Here is a 23,685-nt window from a genome sequence, read left to right as displayed (position 1 = left end):
ATGGCCAGGTCTGAAACACTTTAGTGTTTGCACGGGGCATTTTAATTAAGCTAAACAAGCACACCGAAAGCAACTACATACACTTTCCTGGAACACCCCGTGCCATATAAAAGAGCAAATTGAGGTGGGATTCTATGCGCATAATGCTGCCTCATGCTTCATTTCATTTCAATTTGAAGTTTTGTGTGGGCCTTTTGCTTATGCCACGCTTTCTGTACTTTTACTTTTTTTATCTGGCTGCGGCTGCCAATTATGCCGGTAAGTTGCTTTATTGTACGAGGGCCACGGCGCACTGCTCCTCGATTCTTGGGAACGGCTGCCATTTCTGCCATTGCTTCACGCAATTCCACGTAATCGTCCTCCTCGACGTCGTCTTGGTGTTGCTTTATTAAACCTTAGCAGCGCAATCACCGAAATGAGCGCACCCACACCCACACACACACACATACACGAACACCCAGAAAAGGAGGCACACACACGTGTGTATGTACAATCGCAGGATTGTACTGAAACACCTCCGAGGGCACGTGCAACATTTGTATCTAAATTTGAATGTCTGCCACCAGAGCGCTTCACCTTGCACACACACACACAAGTGTATTCCCAGACAGTTGCAGAAGTACTTATAGAAATATATATACAACACACACACACAGCCACACAAAGGAAGCAACAATTTTCACTTTTACCAGGATCCTTGTTTACAAGGTTGGCCTCAAAAGTTTCGTAAGCAGCGGAAGAAATCAAACAGATTTAGATGGTGCAAGAGGTGACCTCATTGACGGAAGATTTGCTTCTTCAGTTGAGGAAATTGTCAATATGTACATTCTAGAATACGTCGAAGATGCAAGTTATTTAATCTAGTAAAAAATAAATTAAAATATATAAATAATAATAATTATTTTCCACTAACTGCATTCAAACTTTTGCGGAATAAGCCAATGATAAATAAAATATCTTTGGCAATCGGAGGGAAAATTTTCATTTAATTTACTGAAAACTTTCGAGATTGAGCAATTAATCTGGCAAAATCATAAGATTTCTCTGACAAACACATTTTCCTAGGCAAATGATTCTGAAAACTTACTCCTGCAGAGTGAAAAACTTTATCAAAGTTTGAGGCAAGTTTGTGCTTGGACAAAACTGGTAACCACCCGTTGGCATTACCTACCCACTCATACACTTAGTCGCTCAATGCCATGTCCATTCAACCTTGCAGTCACTTCCCCACCCCCTGCCACCCACTGCCATCTCCCCAATCTTCATCTCCCCAATGATCCCCGACATTACGTTCTGGCCGAAATGCGTTCGCATCAAACTATATAACACGTTCATATTTCTTACGGTTCGTTACCCATTTAATATTAAAGCAAATTGCTGACTGAGTTGCCCGCCCCACTGAAAATAAATGGAGCCTTTGAGCAGCAGAAATGTTTTGTATATAAGTTTGTATCAAATATATTTAGAATTTTATTTAGATGAAGAGAATACTTTTTGTTCTGTTTTTTGCTATAATCTCTAATAGCATTAAAGTAATCATTAGGTATTTTGAATTGTATAGGCCGCTCTTTTGCTCTGATTTTTGCTCTGTGCACTTTTATACTCTGAAGTTAGGTAGTTTGTCTTAGGTGGTTTTGTTCTTTTTTAGGAAACCTTCCTCAGCCGTTACGAACACTAAATGATATGCAAATAAAAACGTGGCTCAGGTACGTGAAGAGCCCCCATCCACGTGTGAAAAGAAATGGCGAGGAGAAAGTGAAATCCCACAGGCGAATGGGAAAGAAGGGCTACTTAAATTCAAATTTAAATGGTGGGCTTCATTTGAGCGGCGCAAATTACTCGGCTACCTGGCATATGGAAAACTTTGCGTTCCCTTGCCTTAATTAACATAATTATGACCAGAAGCTTGGGGAGTTTCGAAAGCTCACCTCATCTTTTTTGGCAAAGTTCGCCACCATTTTCAGTTTTGGGAGCTGCGCCTGCGAGAAAGAAAGAAGGGCAGAATTCAAGGAGCTGGAGGGAGTGGACTCGGTGTTCAGATTTGTTTTTCTGGCACCCACAGCTATTTATCTTAAACGCGAGCTCCCCCAGAGTATGCAACACAAGTACACTCACACGCACACACACACATATGGAGAAGCAGGGCTCGCACACACACAGCTGCACCTCGTGTTGAGTGCACTTTCCACTTTCACTTTGCGCTCGCTTGTTGACTGCTTCCATCTCACGTTTCGCTCTCTTTGCTGCAGCCCATCCACTTTCATTATTTGCGTTTAACTCACGCAAGTCTCGCACCACACACACACGCACACGCAGAAGGGCCGCACACACATGCACACACGAGCACAAAGCACTTTCCATTGTCATTTGCGCCTCAACGTATGCTATGCATCCTGCCGCTGACTCATGTCCATGCGGTGAAAATTCCATTTCAGCAGCTATTTCAGCTCTCGTCATACTCTTTAAATGGGCATCATAGTTGGCTTGTAAATTGGAATGAGTTGCATGTACGACTGGGGGATTGTAGAGGTGCACAACTTTCTTAGAGATTAGAATATTATGGCTTGTAATTAATAACCTATTATATCTTATGTACAGAATTCATTTCACTTGTATATTGAGCAAAATATGATAACGTATGGTATTTATTTTGTGTAACCTAAATGTATGACGTCTTGAATGAAAGGAATGCCTCTTTAAAATAGAAATAGAAATCATTTATATATTTTTAAAATGAGATAATAGGTATTTATACCCAATAAAATTTCAACTTGAAGTTTTTAACAACAGAAATTATAACTCAACTATGGGTGATCACTACACCTTGCACTAGCATTAAAAATAATTTGGCTGATAGTTATAATTTCAACACCACAACTGTAGTAATTAAGCTGAACAGGGCATTATATAAAGTCTATCATTGAAGCAAACACGCGAAATAGTTGTCGCAGAAGAGCACATAAGCTGCTGCTATTGTGTGCAGGACATTTCGGCCATTGTTTATTCTTTTAGCCAACAGCATTTTGTGCTTACTAACTGGACACCCACTAGTCGCCCCACCCATTGCCCTCCTTCAAACTTATGCAGCAAGTTTTTGCCATTTCACTTTTGTTGTATTTGCGTTTGTGTTTGACACTTGTTTTTGTTTTGGTTCCACAGAGGGCGCTGCGGACAATGGGAATGTGGGGCTGTGGGGAGGGGGCATGGGGGCATGGGGGCATGGGGGCATGGGGGCATGGGGGCATGGGAGTATGGGAACATGGGAACATACAGTTTTTGTCATGTTTGTTGATTGTGAAAGTTGCTGAAGCGCTTTTTAACAGTTTTCGTGACACTTTTCCATACTGAGCGGCCATGGCATGTATATTTTATGTATTGTTGCCGCTGGTCAATGGCACACAAGACAGCCAGCAGCAGGACAGCAGGACAGCCAGGACAGGCAGGACGAACAGGACACAACTGACATGGTTCGGGTGACCTTAATGCACCAATGACATGTTCGAGTGGAAAGCATCCGACGTGCCCGCCTGTCATTTCTACCTTTCCTGTGCCATCGGTATGTCTATAATGCAGTTTTCCGGTCATTTGAAGCCAACTCGTAACTATGAATAATTTATAAGACATGAGCTGCAGAAATTGGAAAAAAAAGATTATCCATCAATTGGTATTGCAATTGAAAATTATGGCTGCCGGTGGGTGAACCGAGTGCCCTGGGTAGTTGCACTGCGGCTCGGTTGCGGTGCCGAATTAAACCAGATCCTGCAGCACGGCACTGTATCGCATGTGGCAAGGACGTTCGCAAAACTTTTCCATGCCGCATTCCATTTGCTAAAGAGCCTTTCCAAATAGTTTTCGTTGTCGATTTCACCTCTGCGTCTTTCCAATTCCACTGAATTGCCAATTGTAATGAGTTTTTGTGGCTTATTTAGTCGCTTTCAAAGTGCGGGCAGTTCGATAAATATTTATTTATAGCAGGACTAACTGCAGTCTATGGATTTCCACTTAGAATGCTGCAAATATACGGAGAGCATATTTGTGGCCAATTAAAATGGCTTTTTAATACTTGTGCCTTCTAAGAAGCCAATGGTAATGACCAAAATGAACATCTGCAGGACCACACATTTTATTTTATGATTATGGTTTATGATTTTTATGCGGTTGCTTTATTGTTTAATCGTGTATACAAATCCTTTGCCCACATTGTTCTTTAAACACTCTGTATTTGGACATTTACCTGCAACCATTACTCAACTGCTAGCAATCAATCTGACTCACCTCGTACGGATTTTCGATATATGTACCCAAGTAAGATTCTTTCAAGCGGCCAGAACAAATTACGCTCCATAAACATCAATCAGCGGAGCATCTTCGTTCGATAGGAATTGAATTCTTGAATAGCCAACTAATGGCGTATTTTCAATTGAAATCCAAATTATATTCGTGTTTATACACAAAAGAATGCTTGATCAAGTTATTAACATCAGCTAGATCGGTTTATTGGTGTTTTATCATCGTTTTCCCTATTAAATGCATGAAAATAAGCAGGAAAATTAATTATTTTTGCAAATAGCTTTTAGGACTGTTTGCAGCTGTAGAGTATTTAGAAGTAAAGTCGCTTTTACAGGTACCCATTTATAGTTTATAAGAATTGTAGTGTATTAAACACAGTGGTCAATCTGCACTTGTTTACTTTACAATAGTTCTTTTTTGCTTTTGTGAAAACGATTTTCAATTATGCCATAAATAATTTCCCTCTGGTTTTCCATTTTAATTAATGTGCCTCACACAGAGGGTGCCCGCATAAATAAGTAGAGCAATTTAATTGAAAGACTTGGTTATTGTCCGATTTCACCAGAAAAATTGAAAAATTTCTTGAGATCTTCGAGACACTTGATACCCTCAATACCCCTGATATCTGTCAATCTGTCAGAGCAGAGGAAACGTCTTTTGACTGACCTCAGAAAAGATGCTAAAATCATTTTCAGCTTTCCTCTGACACAAGCAGACAGTCAAGCGATGGGAAAATCTTCGCATTTGCTTGCAGTCTCACAATTCTTCGGCTTTGTTTGTTGGCTTAGCGTAAAATATTGTGTATACGACAGGTTGTACATTAAAAGCTTTTTGCCGCAATAATCAAAACATTTGCATGTTATTTTTAGTTACTTTTCTTACGTAAGCTGTGGAAGGGGTAATGTTGTTGAATATATTGCCAGGGTGTATATTTAAACAGGGTCTATTAAAATCGATATCTATAAAAGTTTATCTATAAAAGGCAATATTTGTAGAAGTTTTCAACGATAATTCCATATGCTCAAGTAGACGTTCAGTCCTGAGTAAATATAATTTAAAAAATTCCCCTCTTTATTTATTTAAAACCCATACAATGGACCTATTGATGACTATGAAAACAAATATATTTGCCCAAGACTAGGGCGTTTATCTGTAGTATATCTCTCAATTAAAGAAAACAAATTTCGAATAAATTAGAGTAAATTCGGGGAGTATTGAACTGACCTTTCGATCGCTTTTTCCCAATAGGTCATCAGCACTTTAATGATAACACAGCACATACAAGTAAATATCTTTGATTCGATTCGTACGTTTTCTGAAATCAAAGAAATGCACTTTGTTAATGGACCGCGATGAACTTTTGCCTTACGAGTTGGCTTATCCTTCTTTTTCTTGTAAATATTTGTATATTTCTCCCTTTGTCTCCAGTTATCCCAGAGATGTTTAAACATTTTTGGGCCTGTTTATTGTTGCCGATTTTTACAATTTTAAGGCGGTCGTGCTTGTTTTGATAATTTTTAGAACGCGCTCGCTGCAAATTTTGCTTCTTCTCTCGGGCTTTTATGTAATTTTGTTTTTTTTCGCGGTCTTGACTTTTACAAGGTGAAAAATGTTCTTTGGAAATGTGGGCCATAAATTTACAGTGAAATTGCCTCAAAGAAGAAAAATCGAAATAAAGCAAACACGGAACGAGCCAAACCGAAACGAAATGAAACGAGGAGACAGTGACATGGACATGAACTTGTCTCTTATTCCTTGTCATTTGTCGTCGTCTTTATTTGTTTATTTACTTTGGCCGACTTCCCTCCTAATTTGGCTTTTATGCCCCGCTTCCAACCAAGTTAACTAGTCTCGTTTCTGGGGGCCACTTTCAGTTGTCTTTGCCCAAATTTATTCCTATTCTCGCCCAGAGTTTCTGTCTGTGCAAACATGTCGAGCATTTTGTTCGCTCCACTGGCCAGGCGACTAGCCTGTTTATGGCCTATAAGCCACCGCTTTCTTTGCTGGCCATAAAGTGTTGGCGCCATTCGGCGGAAGTATCTGAAATCAACTGCGATGCTGGCCAAATCAGCTGGAACTTAAGCTATAATTCAATGGCCTAGAAGTAGCTTGTAAACCGGAATTTTCACGCCGCTGGCTATGAGGTGACTTCTCGAACCAATAACATGTATTTTGCAAAGGAAAACCGACGGTAATCGGTAATAAAGTCCTGGAATTGTGAGATGAACTATTAATGATTTCTTATTCAGTTCTCCAGTTTTGTGGCATCCGAAAATATCCGCATCACTGCCTAAAAAGCACTTCAGTCCCGAGACAAATCAAATGTTCAAATGCTGTTGGCCAGAGGCAGTCATCTAAATTTGGTAGTCACTACATTGTTGCTGGCAATTTTGAAATGGGAGCTGAGTTGGCTGTCGAGATGGAAATCTCGTTTCCCCCAAGGCCGAAAGGCTCATGCCGGGCCATAAGAGACAATTTGTTTGGTCCTGCTTAAAGCCGCTTCAGGCCTCCTTTCCGCCGTCCATGGCCGAAAGCATTTATTATTTTTCTTAATTAAATCTTCATTTTTGTGCAGCGTACGTGTGGGGGGCTTTAAGCCAAATGAACGGCTGATGAATGACGGCGACCGCTGCGCTTAATGGGGACACATGAGCGGAGTTAAGAGCCATAATGTCGGTCTACAGGCTGCAGATTGCAGTCTGGTCGAGATTCCACGCCCAACCCCGCACCTCGAACCCCAAGCCCCGATCCCCGAACCCCCAACCCTTGACCTCTGCAGCAACATTGAAACCCATTTAAGTTGAGCTCGCTGGGGGAAGCGAATGCCACTAATTAAGCCTAATGGCGCATGAAACATGCATTAAAACTAATGTGCAAGCCTCTTCGCCGTCGCCGTCGCAATAGTCAACAAAAGGGGTGGCGGTGGGGCAGATGGCCTTGCCACTTGTGTCCCACTGGGTGCCCCCTTTGCCGTCCCGTTTAATGATGCCAGCCTAATTTTATGCTACGCAATATTTTGCTGGGCAAGTGCTGCTGAAATGGGGGCGGCAAATGGGCGGGGCGACAGCATAAATTAATCAAATTAAGCTGGCTGCAACTGAATTCGATCATTTGTTTACGCGATTACACATGGCTGATTGCTTTTGTTTCTTTAATGACGATATTTTCCGCTTACGCTTCTATACAAGGAATATAGCGTTCATAGTGAATAATAGCAGAAAGTTCTGTGTAATACAGGAAGCCCAGTTGTGGATTATTTTGAACAGCAGTTGCAGCTTTAAAGAGTCTCATAGTTGTCACCCATATAGCATCCCCTTCGATCCACCTATACTTGCTGCCAAGAAGCACCGAACCGACCACTAATGAGACATAATGGCCGTTCTAGTCAGACAGTTCCTAAAAACGTTTACGGCTGCACTATACGTGCAACATGGGCAGTGGGCCAACCGATAAGTGGCACGTGGGAAAGCGACGGCAGAAGCCACAAAAGTGTCCTCTCAAATTGGCCAGCTGCAACACGTTTGCAGCAGTTGCAATTGATTTTTCCCTTCAACCATACACTCATCTGTATACTTTTGACGGGGGTTTCTTTTAAAATAATCAACAATTCATATTGCACGAATGTAGATTTGGCTGTACGATGTTTTGTCGCTTCATTGAAGCAATAAATTTAAAATTTTGCAAAATGCCACTAGCCCGATACGAATGATATACTCGTACATTCGAGTGTGCTGGCAGTTCTGTGATTGTGTGCGCGCCACTTTATGAAGCGGCACTCGTCCTTCAACCGGAAGCGACTTACGCACGGTTGCATTATGCCGGAAGTCGTTCGCAGAGCGAGATAGAACAATAAAAGTAGGGTGGGCAATGGGGTCCCCCATTCGAGTGAATGTCAACATGCTGATAACAAAACACATGAAACCAAGTTGCAAAGAGAGCTCAAAAACTTTTCAAAGTATCAAAATGGAAAATACGAACCGTGAGTAAGTGAAGTGGAATTTACCACGCAGCGCATTTTCCATAAAAAGTTGCAACTATTATTGTTTGTTCAAGTCATTTTTACGATTTTTAAACAGATTGTCTAGCGTTATTCTACTGTAGATCCTTGTGGAACCTATTTAATTTATCTTTGAATATGCCTATATAGTTTCTGGTATCCTTAATAGGATCCGTAAAGGATACTCTCTTGGTCAGCAGAAGTTTCTCGTTAGCCAACTCCGTCATTCGGAGCCCCCACAAATATGAAAAATGTTTTGTTTTACTTGGTTGCGAGGAGTATTTCAATGGTACATTGTTCGAGGTAAAAATGAAAATCATTTTTATGAAAACAATACCATTTGCGCTTGGCTGCGTAAGAAATAATACAAAACAGTACAGCAAAAGAACATAACAAAGGTCGCAAACAATTTGGCTACGTAAGAATTAATGAAATTTATGTTAGCAGCTACATATATCAAACATTTCCATTGTTCCCAAAAGTAACGTTTAGGGCGAGGTTTGTGTTTTCTTTCATACATTTTGCTTAAATTTATAGTTGTGCTCTTCGGTTAAGGTGAAAGGCGGGCACAAACCCCACAATGACCAAAGTTTATGCATTGTAATGCGCTTCGAGGAAGAGGAGTGCACAGTGAATGCTCCCTAAAGATGACTCAGGCGAATGATAAACTCTCTTCCCTTCCGAACCTTCTCTTCCCTAGTCCCTCATGGGGCTATTGTAGATTATTTGAGTGTCATTGGCTATTTAAGCCAAAGCTTCTCTTGGGGCGAAGCACAAGTTTTAACGCTTTTCCAACAGGAATATGTATGCTGCTTTTACTTGGGTGTGGTGTCATTCGTCTTCCTCATGTCGTGGAGCTATAAAGCTGGCATTCAGGGTAATTATAGTATACATATAGAAAATAGCTTTGATAGCCTTTGGATTACGGAGATAATACTCGCTTGATCCTCTTGTGGCTCCAAAAGCTGCTAAGTCATTATGATTGAAGCAGCAGAAAATCGTTCATCACCTAATATTTAAACATAAACTTAATCATTTTCATAGTCTATAAGATTACTTAACACGAACCGTACGATTTGCGGCATACCGATTACTTGAATTCCTCATTACCACCACGAATAAATGAAACTGACTTTAGCACAAGTTCCACCCAACTATGAATCTCCACATCTCCACATACCCTGTAGTCATTGTTAACTGTGCATGCATTTTGCATAATAAGCTACTTATAAGCGGTACCAAGAAAAAAGGGAAGGAGTGAAGAAAAACTTGCCATAACTTAAATTGAAAATGTAATGCTATTAACACTGCTCTCAGCCACTGCACCCCGCCCCATGGATTCAATTTGCATATAACAAGGCAGTCGTGTTTAAAGTGCTGCAACCACGCCCCATTCTCCACCGCCTGCGACATTTCGCATAATAAACAGATTAGTTTTTTGGGTTACCTGCATGTTTCTAGCCCCAATCGAAAAGTACACGACTGGAAACATAGTCGCAGTACATGTAATTAGAACTAACATTGCCTGATTTTGGGCAGCGGCCTTTGTTTATGCAAATATTTAAGCACTAGACTACTTAACCCACATCCAAATGCCAGCAAAGCGCAACACACACACAAGCGCTCAGCAGCCCGAAAGTATGCAGCATGTGTCATGTTATATAAGCACCCCCTAACACACGCACACACACACAACCAAGGCTAAAAGCACAACACAACAAATTGGCACCAACAACAACACACAGTGCATATGAACAGCAACCAACAACAGCAACACCACCACCAACACCAACACCAGAGCAACAAGAAAATGTTTAAGCAAGAACTGCATTTTAAAATATCGTGTGTGTTTTTTCTCCCCACTCCGAACCCACTCTATTCCAATTTAGCGCTTGGCCTAAAAGTATGCTGCATCATTAGTGTCTCAACAACGGGCACAACTATACCAACGCCAACGCCTACGACTACAACTACACCAACGAGACAAAGGATGAACTGGGCTGGCTGCAGCTGGGAAAACTGAAAATGCACGCTCATTAGAAGGGACAGACGCGCCGAGCGGGAAAAGCCAACAGCAAAAGCGCATTGCGAGTTCCTAAGTCAAACGCCAACGCCGAAAAAACAACGCCCTGCCATAATTAGCAGCGACAGAAATACAGGGAAACTTGGGGAAAGGCAACGGAAAGCGGAAGGACAGCTGGCAAAAGTCAAGGACGAGCTCCAGCATAATTCGCGAAGGCATGGCCATGGGTAGTAACTCCAGTTATCTCGAGCCCCACAAGACGCCCAAAGCGGACGCAGCGAGGTGATTTTCGTGACTTTCAAAACTAGACAAATTGGCAGAGCTCGCAATTTATCGCCGGGCAAACTGATAGATTCGATTAGCAGTCTAAAAAGCATAAAGCCAGCGGACCACAGAGACAACAGCCGGCGGCTTCTTTAATTTGTCAACCAAACACCAACCAGCAACCACCTAGCACCACCCACCAGCCAACAGACACCGCCCACCGCCCACCGCCCATCGGACTTCCGCTAAATCCATCGCCGTAAGCCCACAAACATCGAGTCATGCCGGAGCAGGATAATTACGATGATGAGGTAATTTCTTTTGTTACACATTTTGCGTACGCAGCCGGCAGGCGGCGGAAAGCAGAAAAAAGAATATGTTTTGAGCCCAAATATAATTAGGCATAATTAATTTTAAAAACAAATATTTCCCGGGACGTGTGTGCGTGTGCCGGGTTACACGGATAAGTTTTTTTTCCATCCTAAATTTCCGGAATTCGTGGAGCACATTCGAAAGTCAAGGAAACCCAAACTTCTGGTTGGGATTAAAATTTCAAATTGTTTAATGGCTGGGAAAATTGGAAAGCGCCAGGAGAATACATAAGGATGGCTTGGTATTAGAAATTTTGGCTAGCTGACGTAAGCAAAATATAAGGGTTATTGTTATGCAATCTAATTAACTCACTTTAAAGTTGGGATCTCTAGCGACATCACGGCACTTTTATGTAAATAGGGCAATTTCATTTGAATTTGCCTTGAAGGCAGTGCAACTGGGTCTATAGAAGTATTGTCGGTAATTTATGTAATGAAATACGTAACTAAATGTAAAACACAAAGCGCTCATTATTCTCTCTTTTTATGAAACTATAATATTTACCAAATCGTGAAATTGGCTATAATTATACCCGTTACTCGTATAGTAAAAGGGTATACTAGATTTGTTGAAAAGTATGTAAAAAAGTATGTAAAGCTTCCGAAAAATTCCAGAAAATGTTCCAATTTCTCGTTTTCACTTGCATTAGCTGAGTAACGGATATCTGATAGTCGGGGAACTCGACTATAGCATTCTATCTTGTTAGGTATGCATTTATGCGCGTTTAAATAGGTTAATTTGTGTGATGTTGAATAAAAAGTGCACAATTCGTTTTAATAAATAAAGATGAAGTGTCAATCATTAGCTGTTATAAATCAATAAACTGCTCTGTTTTTACAGCAGGACCAACCAACAGTACTTACTTCAAAAATTTAAATAAACCTAGCTTTAATGCAAAAATGTTGCTGAGCGAACAGCAGTGGCACTTGGGGAAATCCCTGATTGGCTTATCCAGAGATTACCTTCCGCGATTGAATTTATTATCAGCTCCACTTGTCCGACGAGCTGACTTAGCACTTACATCGCCACTTCAATCGCGACTCACTCTGATTTCAACTTGGAGAAGTACTTTGTGGAGGCAGGAAAGTTCGCCGACTACTTGAGTTTCCTCCCGGCTTTTCCACTATCCACTATCCACTTTCGCTTTCGCTTTTCCGCCTTTTCCGGACTTTGATGGTCAGCTCTTGCCGCTTCGCTGGATTCTCTGCTGTGCCATGGCATCATCTCTGTGGCTGCGATGCTAATTGAAATAAACTCCGCATGTTATTCAAATGCAAAACGCTGACAGAGCTGACTACAATTGCGAAATTGAATTAGCTATGCACCGCGTGTCCGTGTCTGTGACTGTGTGTGTGTGCTCCGCATACCAAGTCGTCGGGGAAAGACTTTCCCGCCCAAGTGGGAGTGTCAATCGCTGCCGGGATAAACGATTGGCTAGTCGCAATCAGCCATTCGAGCGGAAATCAATTAGCCGGAGTTTCCACTACGATTTCCACCCACCGACGCATCGGTGTGCCTTTGGCAGCCCACAGTGTTGGCCATATATTTTGGTAGCAATCGAGTTGGCCAGTGCACGCCATCCATATTAACTGTTTTGACTATGCTAATTTCGGTGTTGACAGGTGTTGCTGTGCAAGGCCTTCAAGAGCTAGAATCAATATTTGCTTGAAGTTCAAAGATTTAATGGGTACATATTAATTTCTGGCTACGATTTAAAGGAAGGTTCCTTTGTAGATTTGTGGGAAAGAAAATGTTTACGAGCAGCTTAGATGTATGAACAATATAGCTTTATTCAAAACAAGACAGTGGAGGGTAAATAGTAAAGTGCGAATTTCTTGTTTCGATTTCCGAAGCTTATTTCCTTCATCGCTTGTTTTGCGTCCTTACCCACTTTCGAAGCGTGTTTACTTGCCAATAAATCAAGTTAAGTCAACCTTAAAATCATAAAATTGAAACTGCCGGGGGCGAAATGGTTCAAAATAATGACTCTTGCTCGAACAGCCATCCAAAGTCAGCCACTGCACATCGCATTCAATTGTGTCAGCGTTGGCATATTACATTTTATTTTGACAAATTCAGGCAACTTAACGACCGCCGACAGGCGCGCCACCTGCCGGAGCAGATCGGAAAAGCAGAGCACTGTAAGAAAAATAAGCAATCATGGCCGTGTAATGGAAGCTCAAGTATGTGTTGACATGGGGGAAAACCCGCACACACGAAGGAACCGAAGAACTGGGGAAATGGGGAACCACGTGACAGATATAGCAAATGCCATGCCGTTATGGCCTTGGGCTAAACTGCTGTTGACAACAGCGCCAAACGCGATGGAGGGAGGACAGGTGGGCAGGTGTTCAGGTAGACAATGGGGCTGGCATGCCGGAAAGCCAGACACACACACCCACCCTTGAGTGCAAGTCGCGTGCAAGGATGCACCATGGTGTTACTGCATCCTTTTCATTTCCACAATCGCCGCGAACGCCGAAGGACTGTTTATGGATTTCATGTTTGGCAGGAAGGCAGCGGGCCATAAAGATTGCTTACTAATGTCGCCCTCCCAATGCGAAGGGCAATATCGTTTGAGCGGAATGTGCCCTCCGGCCTCAGGAGGCACAGGACCTCCAAGGTTTCCAATACCCACGAACTTGGAAAAGAGGATCCGGCGAAAAATGCAATAAGTCAGCTTCATTGGCTCAGAAGTTTTGCACACATTGACTTTGAGTGAAACGCAAACAGTGCAAGATAAACTTTTATTCGGCAAAGGTTGGAGGTCAGCTCAAATTTGAATACACACTACGGATCTTTAATTTTAGCCACGTTTGCTGTATAGCAACTAGCAGCTTGAAAGGGACTGCAAAATTAAGTAAATGTATTATAGCTAATTGCCTGTACATTTTGAGTGCTTGATTATTTTTATATTCATTTATATACATAATTTTTCGAAATGAGTTATATATAGAACTGCACGTATCTTTAGAGTACCTTAAATTAAATAAGATTTTTAGTTCAGGTTTTCAGTCCGACATCATCTCTGCGTCAAGCCCAAGTCCTTATTATTTTTCATCATAACTGCAAGTGCGAATTTAATTTAAAAATGAAAAGACCCAAAATCCATATTGGAAGACCGTAGCTGACCTTCTTTTGTGTGTCAAACAGATGGTTCCTAATGCGATTAACTGGGCCATCTCCAGAGCTGTTGAGCCAACTCGAAAGTTAATTGAAAACGACACTTTCCCTGCCAGCGGGATGTGACCACGCCCCTACGCCTTTCCCTCCCTCCCACGGCAAGCTCATTTTCCCCTTTCGTTCGACAAATACTACAGCTGGCATCCATTTTTAATGCGCTTAAGAGTATGCAGGAAAGAATTTTAACGCTCAGAGCTTAATAACTATGACAACTTATGCAAATAACTGGCGGCTCTCCAGCACCATCGTCCTGCACACCACCTCCTAGAAGCCCCCAACCAGCTGGCTCCTTCAACTTTCTGCTCTCGAGGAGCAGCCCGAGTTTGCCCAGCTCAACCGCAAAAGGCAGCTAATGCACTGCCCGGGATTGTAGGTGCTTGTGTGTGTGTGAGTGGAGATGAGGGTGGGGGTGGGGATGGTGTTGAGTGTGAGCGTGAGTGTGTGGCTATTCGCATTATCCCTGGACAGCTTGGGCAAGGCGCAGGTGAAAGCGGGTGGGGCGGGCAGTTCTTAATTTGGTTATTCTCTGCTTTTAAGCTCGGTCAGGATAAGTTTTCCAGCTTAAACTTAAACTCTGAACGATGTCTGAAAAAGAATGTTTCAGCAGTTCGGATTCCGGGCGGACTGAATCTCAGGTAACCGAGAATTTAATCAAGCGGCACTCTCTGTGCTTTTTGCGGTGGAAAACTGGGTTTCCTGTTTGCGGACTCAATGAAGATGGAATGATAACAATGCTGATCCAAAATCCCATGGTAATCAAAAGTCAGCAGAAATGAAAATCCTGCGAGCAAACATCATTAAACGGCGAAAGAGGTTTACTTTCTTTTTTGTGTTTTGTTTTCCCGTGCACTTAAAACGCAATCCATTTCCATTACGATTTCCGGTCGTGCATTTCATTTGCATGCATCGAGTGTCGCATTGTGTGGCATTTGGATACAATATTTTTCCATTTGGGCCGCATAGTTTACAGGCCCCGGAAAAGCCCATAAAACAAACGGCCTTCGAATTTATTTATTGCAGTTTGGGGACACCGAGATCGCTGGCAATCTGAAAATCTTTAGTTGCAATGGGTAAAGTTTGTTTATTTATGGTCTGATTTACTGATTTATTGCAGTTATTACACTGTTCGCTACTAAACAACAAGCTACCAAATTAGTTTATTAGTTTAAGAGACTTAAAAAATGCATTTTTACCTAATCTGTCGGCTAATTTTCTTAGCCACATGAAAAGGCAACTCATTTCCCCCATCCTTAATTTTCTTCGGTGTAGCAGAACAATTTTTCTTCTTTGAGTTATGCCTAATGGGAAGGCATTAAAAATAGATGGAAATTAACAGGATACGCTGCTCATGTGCTCCGTTCATCCTGGTATCCTTCAAATTCCACCACCCACTGGGAACGTCAGAAGTAAACTCATTGAATTGTGCGGCAGCAAGGCCTTTGTTCAAATTGATGACTGCCATTATTTTTAATTCCTTTAGCGTTAACAGCAACTCATCAAGTTGAGTGTTTAAATTTCATTTATGGTCGTATTTTTGCATATTTTCTTGGGCTTGTGTGTACGCATTTTCCTCCATGGCAATCAAGATGAGTGTTTTGAGCTCTGCTGTGTGCTAAGCAAGTGTCCTGAGGACTCTATGTGAACTGACCCTCCTGCCGTGAATAAATGCAATTCAATTAGGACATATTAAGTATACGACGCGTGCGCCCCCAAGAAATTGTTTTTACTATGATTATGATTGCTTTCACGAAAATATTTTCAAGCACTGAGGCGTTGAAACAAAGTTTAGCGAAAGTTCCCAAAGCTTGAGCTCTCTATTGTTGTTTGATAGTTTGGTTTACGTTCATTTCCCCTTATTTGCGGCGCAACTCCGGGTTAAGTAATAAATACACCTGGCTTACGATTCGAATTCGAAATGGAGCCGCACATACATATAGGGGCAGCTCGGGGATCGGACCCTTATAAATAAACATGCTGGCAAGGATGCGTGTGCCCAGGTACACGTGTTCCCTCGCAATTTGTGCCCCATTTGTATGTGCGACGTGTTATTAATTAAAGCCCGCGACTTACCTGCCTGCACTGATGGCCAAAAGGGGAGCTTTGCAGGCTGAACATATTTATGCTATTTTAATTGGGCATTCCCCCTTTTCAAGCAACCCTGCTTGGTGGGAAACTTGGTGGGAAAATCGATCAGGTATTTATCAGTGCTTCTGTGTCATTCAAGTATTCCATAGTTAAATAGGGGAATCTTAAGCATCCTATTAAAAACTCTGCTTAAATAATTAAATCCAACATATATTTCTGTCCAATTAGTTCGATAAGGCCAGGCATTCAGGCACGCTACTCTTGATTAATACATTGTCATTTCATTATTATCTTGCGAGGAGCGTAGTTTTATGAGCCCTTAATTAATTATTCGGCTAAGCGGAATGTAGTTATATGTGCGACATGATGGACTGAATGGAAGGAAATCAAGCAGACTTCCACGCAAAAACCCCTCCTGCTCGTAAAAATCGGTATCAACTTGTGCGGGCTGCGTGAGCTAAGTTTCGGCCGTGTTTAATTTGGGTTTCTGTTTTCCTTTGTTGCTTGACAACATTAAATATGCATTAAGAGCCTTGATTTCCAAGGGGTTTTGGCCGGGTCTGTGTTCAACATGCTAGCAATATGGGGACTGGTCTGTTTGTATAAGGGCAGACATAAATTGGAAGGAAAGCCCGTATCAGCCCTCGCGGAAAGGGAAAACTGAATCATCAGTTTACTAATTGCATCTTGGCCAACCAATTATTTGCGGCACTGACCGGTTTATTATGGCCATGCTCGGCCTTCATAACTTTCGGTGTAATGAGTCGCACGTGCTCTTTATGTGCAGCATTTGCATTCCAGTGTTTACCAATTAATTTTCCTACTGTTTCGCAGCTATTTGTGACTATTTCCTTCTTATTTCCCACAGTTGGTCTCCAGCAATCCCAACCAACGGAACTGGCGCGGAATCCTCATCGCGCTGCTGGTCATCATCATTGTCCTGGCCCTGATTGTTACATCGGTGGTAAGTCTGAGTCCACAAATAGTACAGCATGATGTTTGGTTATTGTCCCTGGCGATATAATTAGGCACTAACTGGGCGGCTTAATTGTCGACATCGGTGTTACGAATATATTTATGGACAATTAAATGAATTTCCATTTTGGGTGGCTCGTGGCTCCCATGGACAATCACCTAACCGCATTCTCGGAATTGATTCAATTGCAATTACGTTTGTTTTCGAAAATAGGTCCTAAGCAATAACAAAAATACAGTCAAAACAAAAGCACATATACTTCACCCACACGAAATCACCAAAAGTAAATCCACTTTTAACAGCGATTGTTAAACACTCTGCTAAAAGCACTTTCACTAACCAAAAGACATGTCGATGGCATTTTAAGCTTCCATTTTTGAATAGGTACAGTGATACCTCTCCAAAAAGGAATGCAATTATTTCCATTATTTACGTGTCGATTAGCAAGAGTATTCAAACTGACATCGCTTATGAATAAATGGCAAGCCTCGCACAAACTAAACACCACAATGTTACTTTCATTCGGGTCCTACACAGTTTTGTGCAATTGTAAAGTGTTACTCTGCTCAATTTGAAATCTCCACACGAAACACAAATCCTCGTGCGTTATTGGATCATGAACTTTTTCTCTTTTAATTGGCAAAACTGTGTCGGACACCAACGATATTTTTTGTGGCCTGCTTTTGGGCGGCTACGTAAATATTTCAACAATGCTAAAAAAAGGAAACTAAAGCGACCATTAATATTTATGTGTATATTTATATGTATGTACTTATATAAAAAAACTGCGATAAATATTTGTGTAAATACGTTACGCTCATTTTTGTCTTTTGTCTGTTTGTTTACTCTTTTGAAATTTTGTGGCTGCCTGATAAATTTAACCCCCCACACCACCAAACCGACCATTTTTCCCTCCATTCGTTGTTGCTGTTGATGTTGTGTGTGTGTTGTTCACGTGTGCGTGCCTGCCTGCCTGTCTGTCTGTGTGAGTGTGCAGAAGACAACATATAAAATTTCTACATTTATCAAAAAAGGTGCTGCTCACGCCCCCCGATGAGGGACCGCGGGTCAAGGGGCAGCGCATCAAGCTGCAGGACATCGTCGATGGCCTCTTCGTGCCGCAGCACTCCAACGGCACATGGATCGATGGTGAGTGCTACACTTTGGTGAAAATGCCCAGTGAAGATGCTTAAGAGTATGCAACAACAAGCTGCAAAAGAACGTTACCTTTTCGTTGCATACTTTTGGGCACAAGTGGATTTAGTATCAAATTGGTAAATGTATGCTTCAGTTGCGCGTTGATTTTATCAGAGTATTAGCTATTTTCTCTGCGTGTATGCGATGAGTGCCCCTCGGTGGCAGTTGTATGTGGCAAATCGCTTTTAATTTCCGCTTTCATTTCATTTTTTGCAGGCGAGGAGTTTCTGTACCAGGACCATTTGGGTCGCATCTGTCTGCTGAATGCAGCCAATCGCTCGGAACGTGTCCTCATGTCCAATGTGACATTTGTAAGTACATTTCGTTGAATTCCGTGACTCTTTCCCCCTTCTGGACTGTTTGTTTGCCTATTGCTTATCTCTCTGAGCTGAATAAATATTTGCCCCATCTTATTTACGACTAGGGAAGTTGTCGGAGTCCTAGAAAGTATAGTTAGTTGGCAGGGGCGGCCCCAAGGCAGATATCTCAAGTGTACACACTCGACTTGGCAATGTTAACTGATATTATGGCGCGCACAAATGTGGGCGAAACAAATGGGCCAAGTTATCGTTAACTGAGTGCGGCGACTTTCGCCCCAATACAGCGATAGCGATAAAAGGCAAAAAGATTTTTATGTCAATGACTGGGTAAACACACATGTGGAAAAGCGCGGGGAAATCGCGGGAGGTAAAACGCTTTCTAATGAATAATGCGCGAATGGAATTGAAAAACAAACAAATAAGGAAAACTGAAGGCAAGTAAAATGAATGCCAGCCGATGGAATGGGGGGACAAGGGGTGGTAACCAGTAGCTTTTCCTTGCCAACTTGGCAAACGAACATTCTGAGTGCCTCGAGGGCCCAAAAATGCAGACAGGGAGTGCAACAAGTGCAGCCACTGCAAGTCAACAGTTGCCAGTCGAAACAGTTGAGTGGGAAATAATTAATGTGCAGCCGAATCCAAAGAAACTCGACTGGCAAAATGGCCATACATATTCATAGTCGGCTAAGGATCTGGCATAAAGTTACTTCGCCGTCAAACTCAAACACGAAATGAGCAATGAATGGCAAAATACTAGACTTCAACTTGGCTCTTGATTAAGTTGAGCTGCAGAGAACAATTTTCAGATTGTTTTCCCAGGCAAATTAAGGCGGCAACTCGTTGGGCCGTAAACAATGCCGCAAATTTCACAAATTTCCAGCCAGCCACCAAGCCAAACTTCCGCCATTTTGCGTGCAAATCAGAAAAGACCATTACAATTTTAATTAAAATTGCGTATACGCAATGTGTTCGCATTGCCACAGCCGCTTTCGCGGTGGCATGCGCCCCTCCACAGCATTCCGCATCATTTGCAACCACTCACGGATCCATTTGCCCCACAGAAAACGCTGTCACCCTTCACCTTCACCATATCGGCGGACAAGCGCTATCTGCTCCTGGCCCAGAATGTTGTGAAACTGTTCCGCCACTCGTACTTGGCCCAGTACACGCTCTACGATATTCAGACCAGGTGAGTTCCGGCATAATTCCACAGCTGTCCACACCTCAGCACTGTGCCCCTAATCCCCGACAGCGAGAGCATCAAGCTGCGCCACAGTCCGCACCAGGATGAATGGCCCTACCTGCACTACGCGCGATTTACGCCATCTGGAAACGCAGTTGTCTGGGTCCAGAGCTACGATATCTATTACCGGGAGGAGGTCCGCAGTGCGTCCGTGCATCGGATTACCCACGATGCGGTGCCCGGCGTGGTGTACAACGGCATTCCCGATTGGCTGTACGAAGGTGAGTGGCACACGGAATTCATTTTCTGGAAATAATCGGGACGAATAAAATCGGACCCAGAAACCACTTAAATCTTTAGTGAAATCCTTAGTGAAAATATGCATAAAACTATGCAAATCCGATCTGTTGTTTAATCTTCCTAAGCTGCCTTATTGGTGGCCGTACAGTTTGCAAGACTTTAGTAAATAATATACATGCCCTGTGTGAAATGCGGAAATTCGTAAGCCTGCGAACTGCATTACTTGCAAACCGGAGGCGCATGCTGCACGATATTCTGCTCAACTGCCACTTATTTCCATTTTCCGTTCTGATTCGCACTTCGCAGAGGAGATACTTCACGCAAATAATGCGATTTGGATGTCCGACAACGGCCAACTGATGCTGTACGCCACCTTCAACGACACGCACGTCCAGGAGCAGCACTTCGCCTGGTACGGCACGACGGGTCCGTCCGGCGGAGAGGCAGCAGCTGCAGCGGCAGTCGCAGCTGGAGGAGCCGGAACCGGGAGCGCAGGAGCGGCCGGCAGCAATCCGCATGCCAGCCTGTACCCGGAAATCAGGTCCTTACGGTAAGTCGTGACCCCATTAGGTGCGGAGCGCTGGCTAAATCGCTTTTCGATTATGTGTTAATGATGCCCCATCGTTGTCGTGCCCCTCGTAACGTCTAATGGGCTCCTAGTGCCACGCTTAAAATTCATGAAGTGACAGTGGCGAAACCTTTTCACAGGTGGATTTGGGCACTGGCTTCATCCTTTTTCGGGTGCCATGCCCTTTCCAACTCCGATACGGATGTGCTGATAGTTGGGGTGTCAGAATGGGTTGCTATGCGTTAGACAAAACACCTTCGGGGTGTCTAAGCAAGTTGTGACGCTGGAGGTTGATCCCCTGTCAATTGCGTTTGATAAATTGCTAGAAGGGATCTGGAAAGGTCAATGCGAGATGTCAGTGCTGTCTCGTTTGGGTGCTTGGGCCGTCTTCTAGAATTAGGAAATGGGATTAAAGCTTTACTCCTAATTCAAACGGTTCTGTTTTCCCATTGTGATAGCTACCCCAAGCCCGGCACCCAGAATCCCACGGTAACCCTACGAGTGGCAGACCTGAAGGACCCGCTGAAAGTTCACATCACAGACCTGCATCCCCCGCAAATAATAGCTAATGAGTAAGTTTGCTTGACCTTTTTGGAAATATACCAATGTGGGTATAATTGCATGCATGATTTGACTAATTTTCGTGCATTATCGGATTCGTTGTGACCCACAGGGATCACTACTTCAGCAGCGCCAGCTGGGTGAGTCACTCGAAAATCGCAGTGGTGTGGCTCAATCGTCCGCAAAACATCTCGGTGGTCAGTGTGTGCAAGGCTCCTTCGTTCCAGTGCATCGAGGTGAGTTTGATGGCAGCGAGTCACCAATCTCCTAATGAACCCTCTACGCCGTCCATCATTGCAGACCCACCGGGTGAGCGGAGACGGACGTGGCTGGGTGGACACTGTCGCAGTGCCATTGTTTGCCGCCAATGCCAGCATCTACGTGGCCATATCCCCGCTGCGAGATGGACTGTTTGGTAAGTCACTGAGTTGTCAAATTGGCCTTTGTTTCGCCTCCTTCCGCCTTTCCTCTTGCGCCCGAAACCAATACCTCTTAATCACAGGCTATTTCCGGCACATCGTGCACGTGGACATCGACAAGAACCGGGTGCTGCCCCTCACCCATGGTCCGTACGAAGTGAATCGACTGCTGCACTGGGATCAGCTGGATAATTGGATGTAAGTGATTGCGCACACATCAAACCGAGCGTACTTCCGTGCGTTCGGTGCAAAATTGTGTGTATAAGACGTAGTGTAGTGGATGTGATTATAATGAAAGCGTGTATGCAATCATTTAAGTGCTTTAAATATGTTACGTACTACATTAAAGAGTACAATCACCATTTGGTTATCCCTCCAGTTACTTCCTGGGAACTCCAGAGCGTCTTCCGTCGCAACAGCATCTGTATCGCGTATCCGCCCTGCCGGCCCGCCAAGGTCAGGCCCTGCGCTCTCCCGACTGTCTGACGTGTCCGGCGGTGTCGCAGTGGTCCGAGGGCTACGACGAAGGTCACACCAAGTCGCCGCCCAAGCTGGTGACCGCCTGGGACGATGACTGGGAGGACTCCGAGGAGGCGGAGGCGCAAGCGCCGCAGTCAGCTCTGCCCGTGGAGCAACAGCCGCCGGGGCGGGGTCAAAGTGCTCCTCTGCCACCGCCCCCCAGTGACTGCCTGTACCACGAGGCGAAGTTTCCAATCTCGCGGCAAGCGAAGTACGTACTGATCGATTGCCTGGGACCAGTGGTACCCACTTCCATACTTTACGGCTTCAAGTCCGCCGCTGCGGACAGTGCCAAAACGAAACGACACAGCACCCAGCAGGAGGAACCACCCACGGAGGGTGGTGATGATAAAGCAGAGGAGGAGCCCAAGTCTCAGTTCCTGGAGCTCCTGGTCATCGTGCAGAACAACACCCGGTTGAAGGAGAAGATGGCCAAGACCGCCATGCCGCAGATCAAGACCTTCCCCGTGATGATCTCCGGCGGCTATCATGCCCAGGTCCGACTATACCTTCCGCCGGTGCTGCGCGAGGACGAGATAACACGGTATCCCACCATACTGCATGTTTACTCGGGACCGGGCAGCCAGTTGGTCACCGATCTCTGGCACGTCGATTGGAACACCTATCTGGCCGGCAGCAAGGATTACATTGTTGTGGAGATCGACGGACGGGGATCCGCCGGGCAGGGCTACCAGCTGCTCCACGAGGTCTACAAGCGTCTGGGCAGCGTGGAGGTTTCCGATCAACTGGAGGTCAGCGAGTACCTCAGGGATAACCTGCACTTCATCGACTCACGCAGAATGGGCGTCTGGGGCTGGAGTTATGGAGGATACACAGCTGCATTGGCCCTGGCAGGACAGCAGTCGATTTTCCAGTGCGGGATCAGCGTGTCGCCGGTTACCAACTGGAAGTTATATGGTGAGTTCCACTTTTTCTTGAGGGTTTTAGAGAATGACATACAAATCAATGCACCTTACCAAGGTGCCTCGGACTGAAATACAGTTGGAAAGAGTGCAACTCGTATACAGCTCTTTTGTCAAATCAGCCTTTATTCTTTTGTTCTAGACTCCACGTATGCGGAACGCTATCTGAGTTTCCCCAACGTGACGGACAACTACAAGGGCTACGAGGAGAGTGACCTGTCCAAGTACGTGGACAACCTGCGCGATCGCCAGTTCCTGCTGGTCCACGGAACCGCCGACGACAATGTGCATGTGCAGCAATCGATGGTCCTGGCCCGATCTCTGACCAGCAAGGGAGTGCTCTACAAGCAGCAGATATATCCGGATGAGGGCCACACCCTTTCGGGGGTTAAGCGGCACTTGTATCGATCGATGACCGCCTTCTTTGAGGATTGTTTCAAGAAACTGGTAAGGGAACTGTGCATACCCTAGCCCTTACTTTGTATTATATTCCACTCTCCTACCA

The 23,685-nt window shown here is 43.9% G+C and overlaps 1 protein-coding gene across 2 annotated transcripts in view; it reads left to right on the top strand.

Moving 5' to 3' along the window:
* The window catches only part of LOC6540848, a 29,849-nt gene that overhangs the window by 4,325 nt on the left and 1,839 nt on the right, over window positions 1-23,685 (top strand). For both annotated transcript variants that reach the window (XM_026979308.1, XM_026979307.1), the window contains exons 2-14: window positions 10,177-10,885; window positions 17,083-17,178; window positions 18,225-18,339; window positions 18,604-18,698; window positions 19,769-19,896; window positions 19,960-20,171; window positions 20,497-20,740; window positions 21,217-21,330; window positions 21,432-21,555; window positions 21,620-21,734; window positions 21,822-21,936; window positions 22,118-23,175; window positions 23,323-23,627. In XM_026979308.1, the coding sequence (XP_026835109.1) occupies window positions 10,856-10,885; window positions 17,083-17,178; window positions 18,225-18,339; window positions 18,604-18,698; window positions 19,769-19,896; window positions 19,960-20,171; window positions 20,497-20,740; window positions 21,217-21,330; window positions 21,432-21,555; window positions 21,620-21,734; window positions 21,822-21,936; window positions 22,118-23,175; window positions 23,323-23,627 (2,751 nt within the window). In that variant the 5' untranslated portion in view covers window positions 10,177-10,855. The remainder of the gene's footprint in view (window positions 1-10,176; window positions 10,886-17,082; window positions 17,179-18,224; window positions 18,340-18,603; window positions 18,699-19,768; window positions 19,897-19,959; window positions 20,172-20,496; window positions 20,741-21,216; window positions 21,331-21,431; window positions 21,556-21,619; window positions 21,735-21,821; window positions 21,937-22,117; window positions 23,176-23,322; window positions 23,628-23,685) is intronic.

This window comes from Drosophila erecta, unplaced genomic scaffold (genome assembly GCF_003286155.1).
Source record: "Drosophila erecta strain 14021-0224.00,06,07 unplaced genomic scaffold, DereRS2 tig00000055-arrow-pilon, whole genome shotgun sequence".
NCBI classification, from domain to species: domain Eukaryota; kingdom Metazoa; phylum Arthropoda; class Insecta; order Diptera; family Drosophilidae; genus Drosophila; species Drosophila erecta.
The sequence above is the reverse complement of the archived record's forward strand: the minus strand, read 5'-3'. Positions and strand labels throughout refer to the sequence as shown.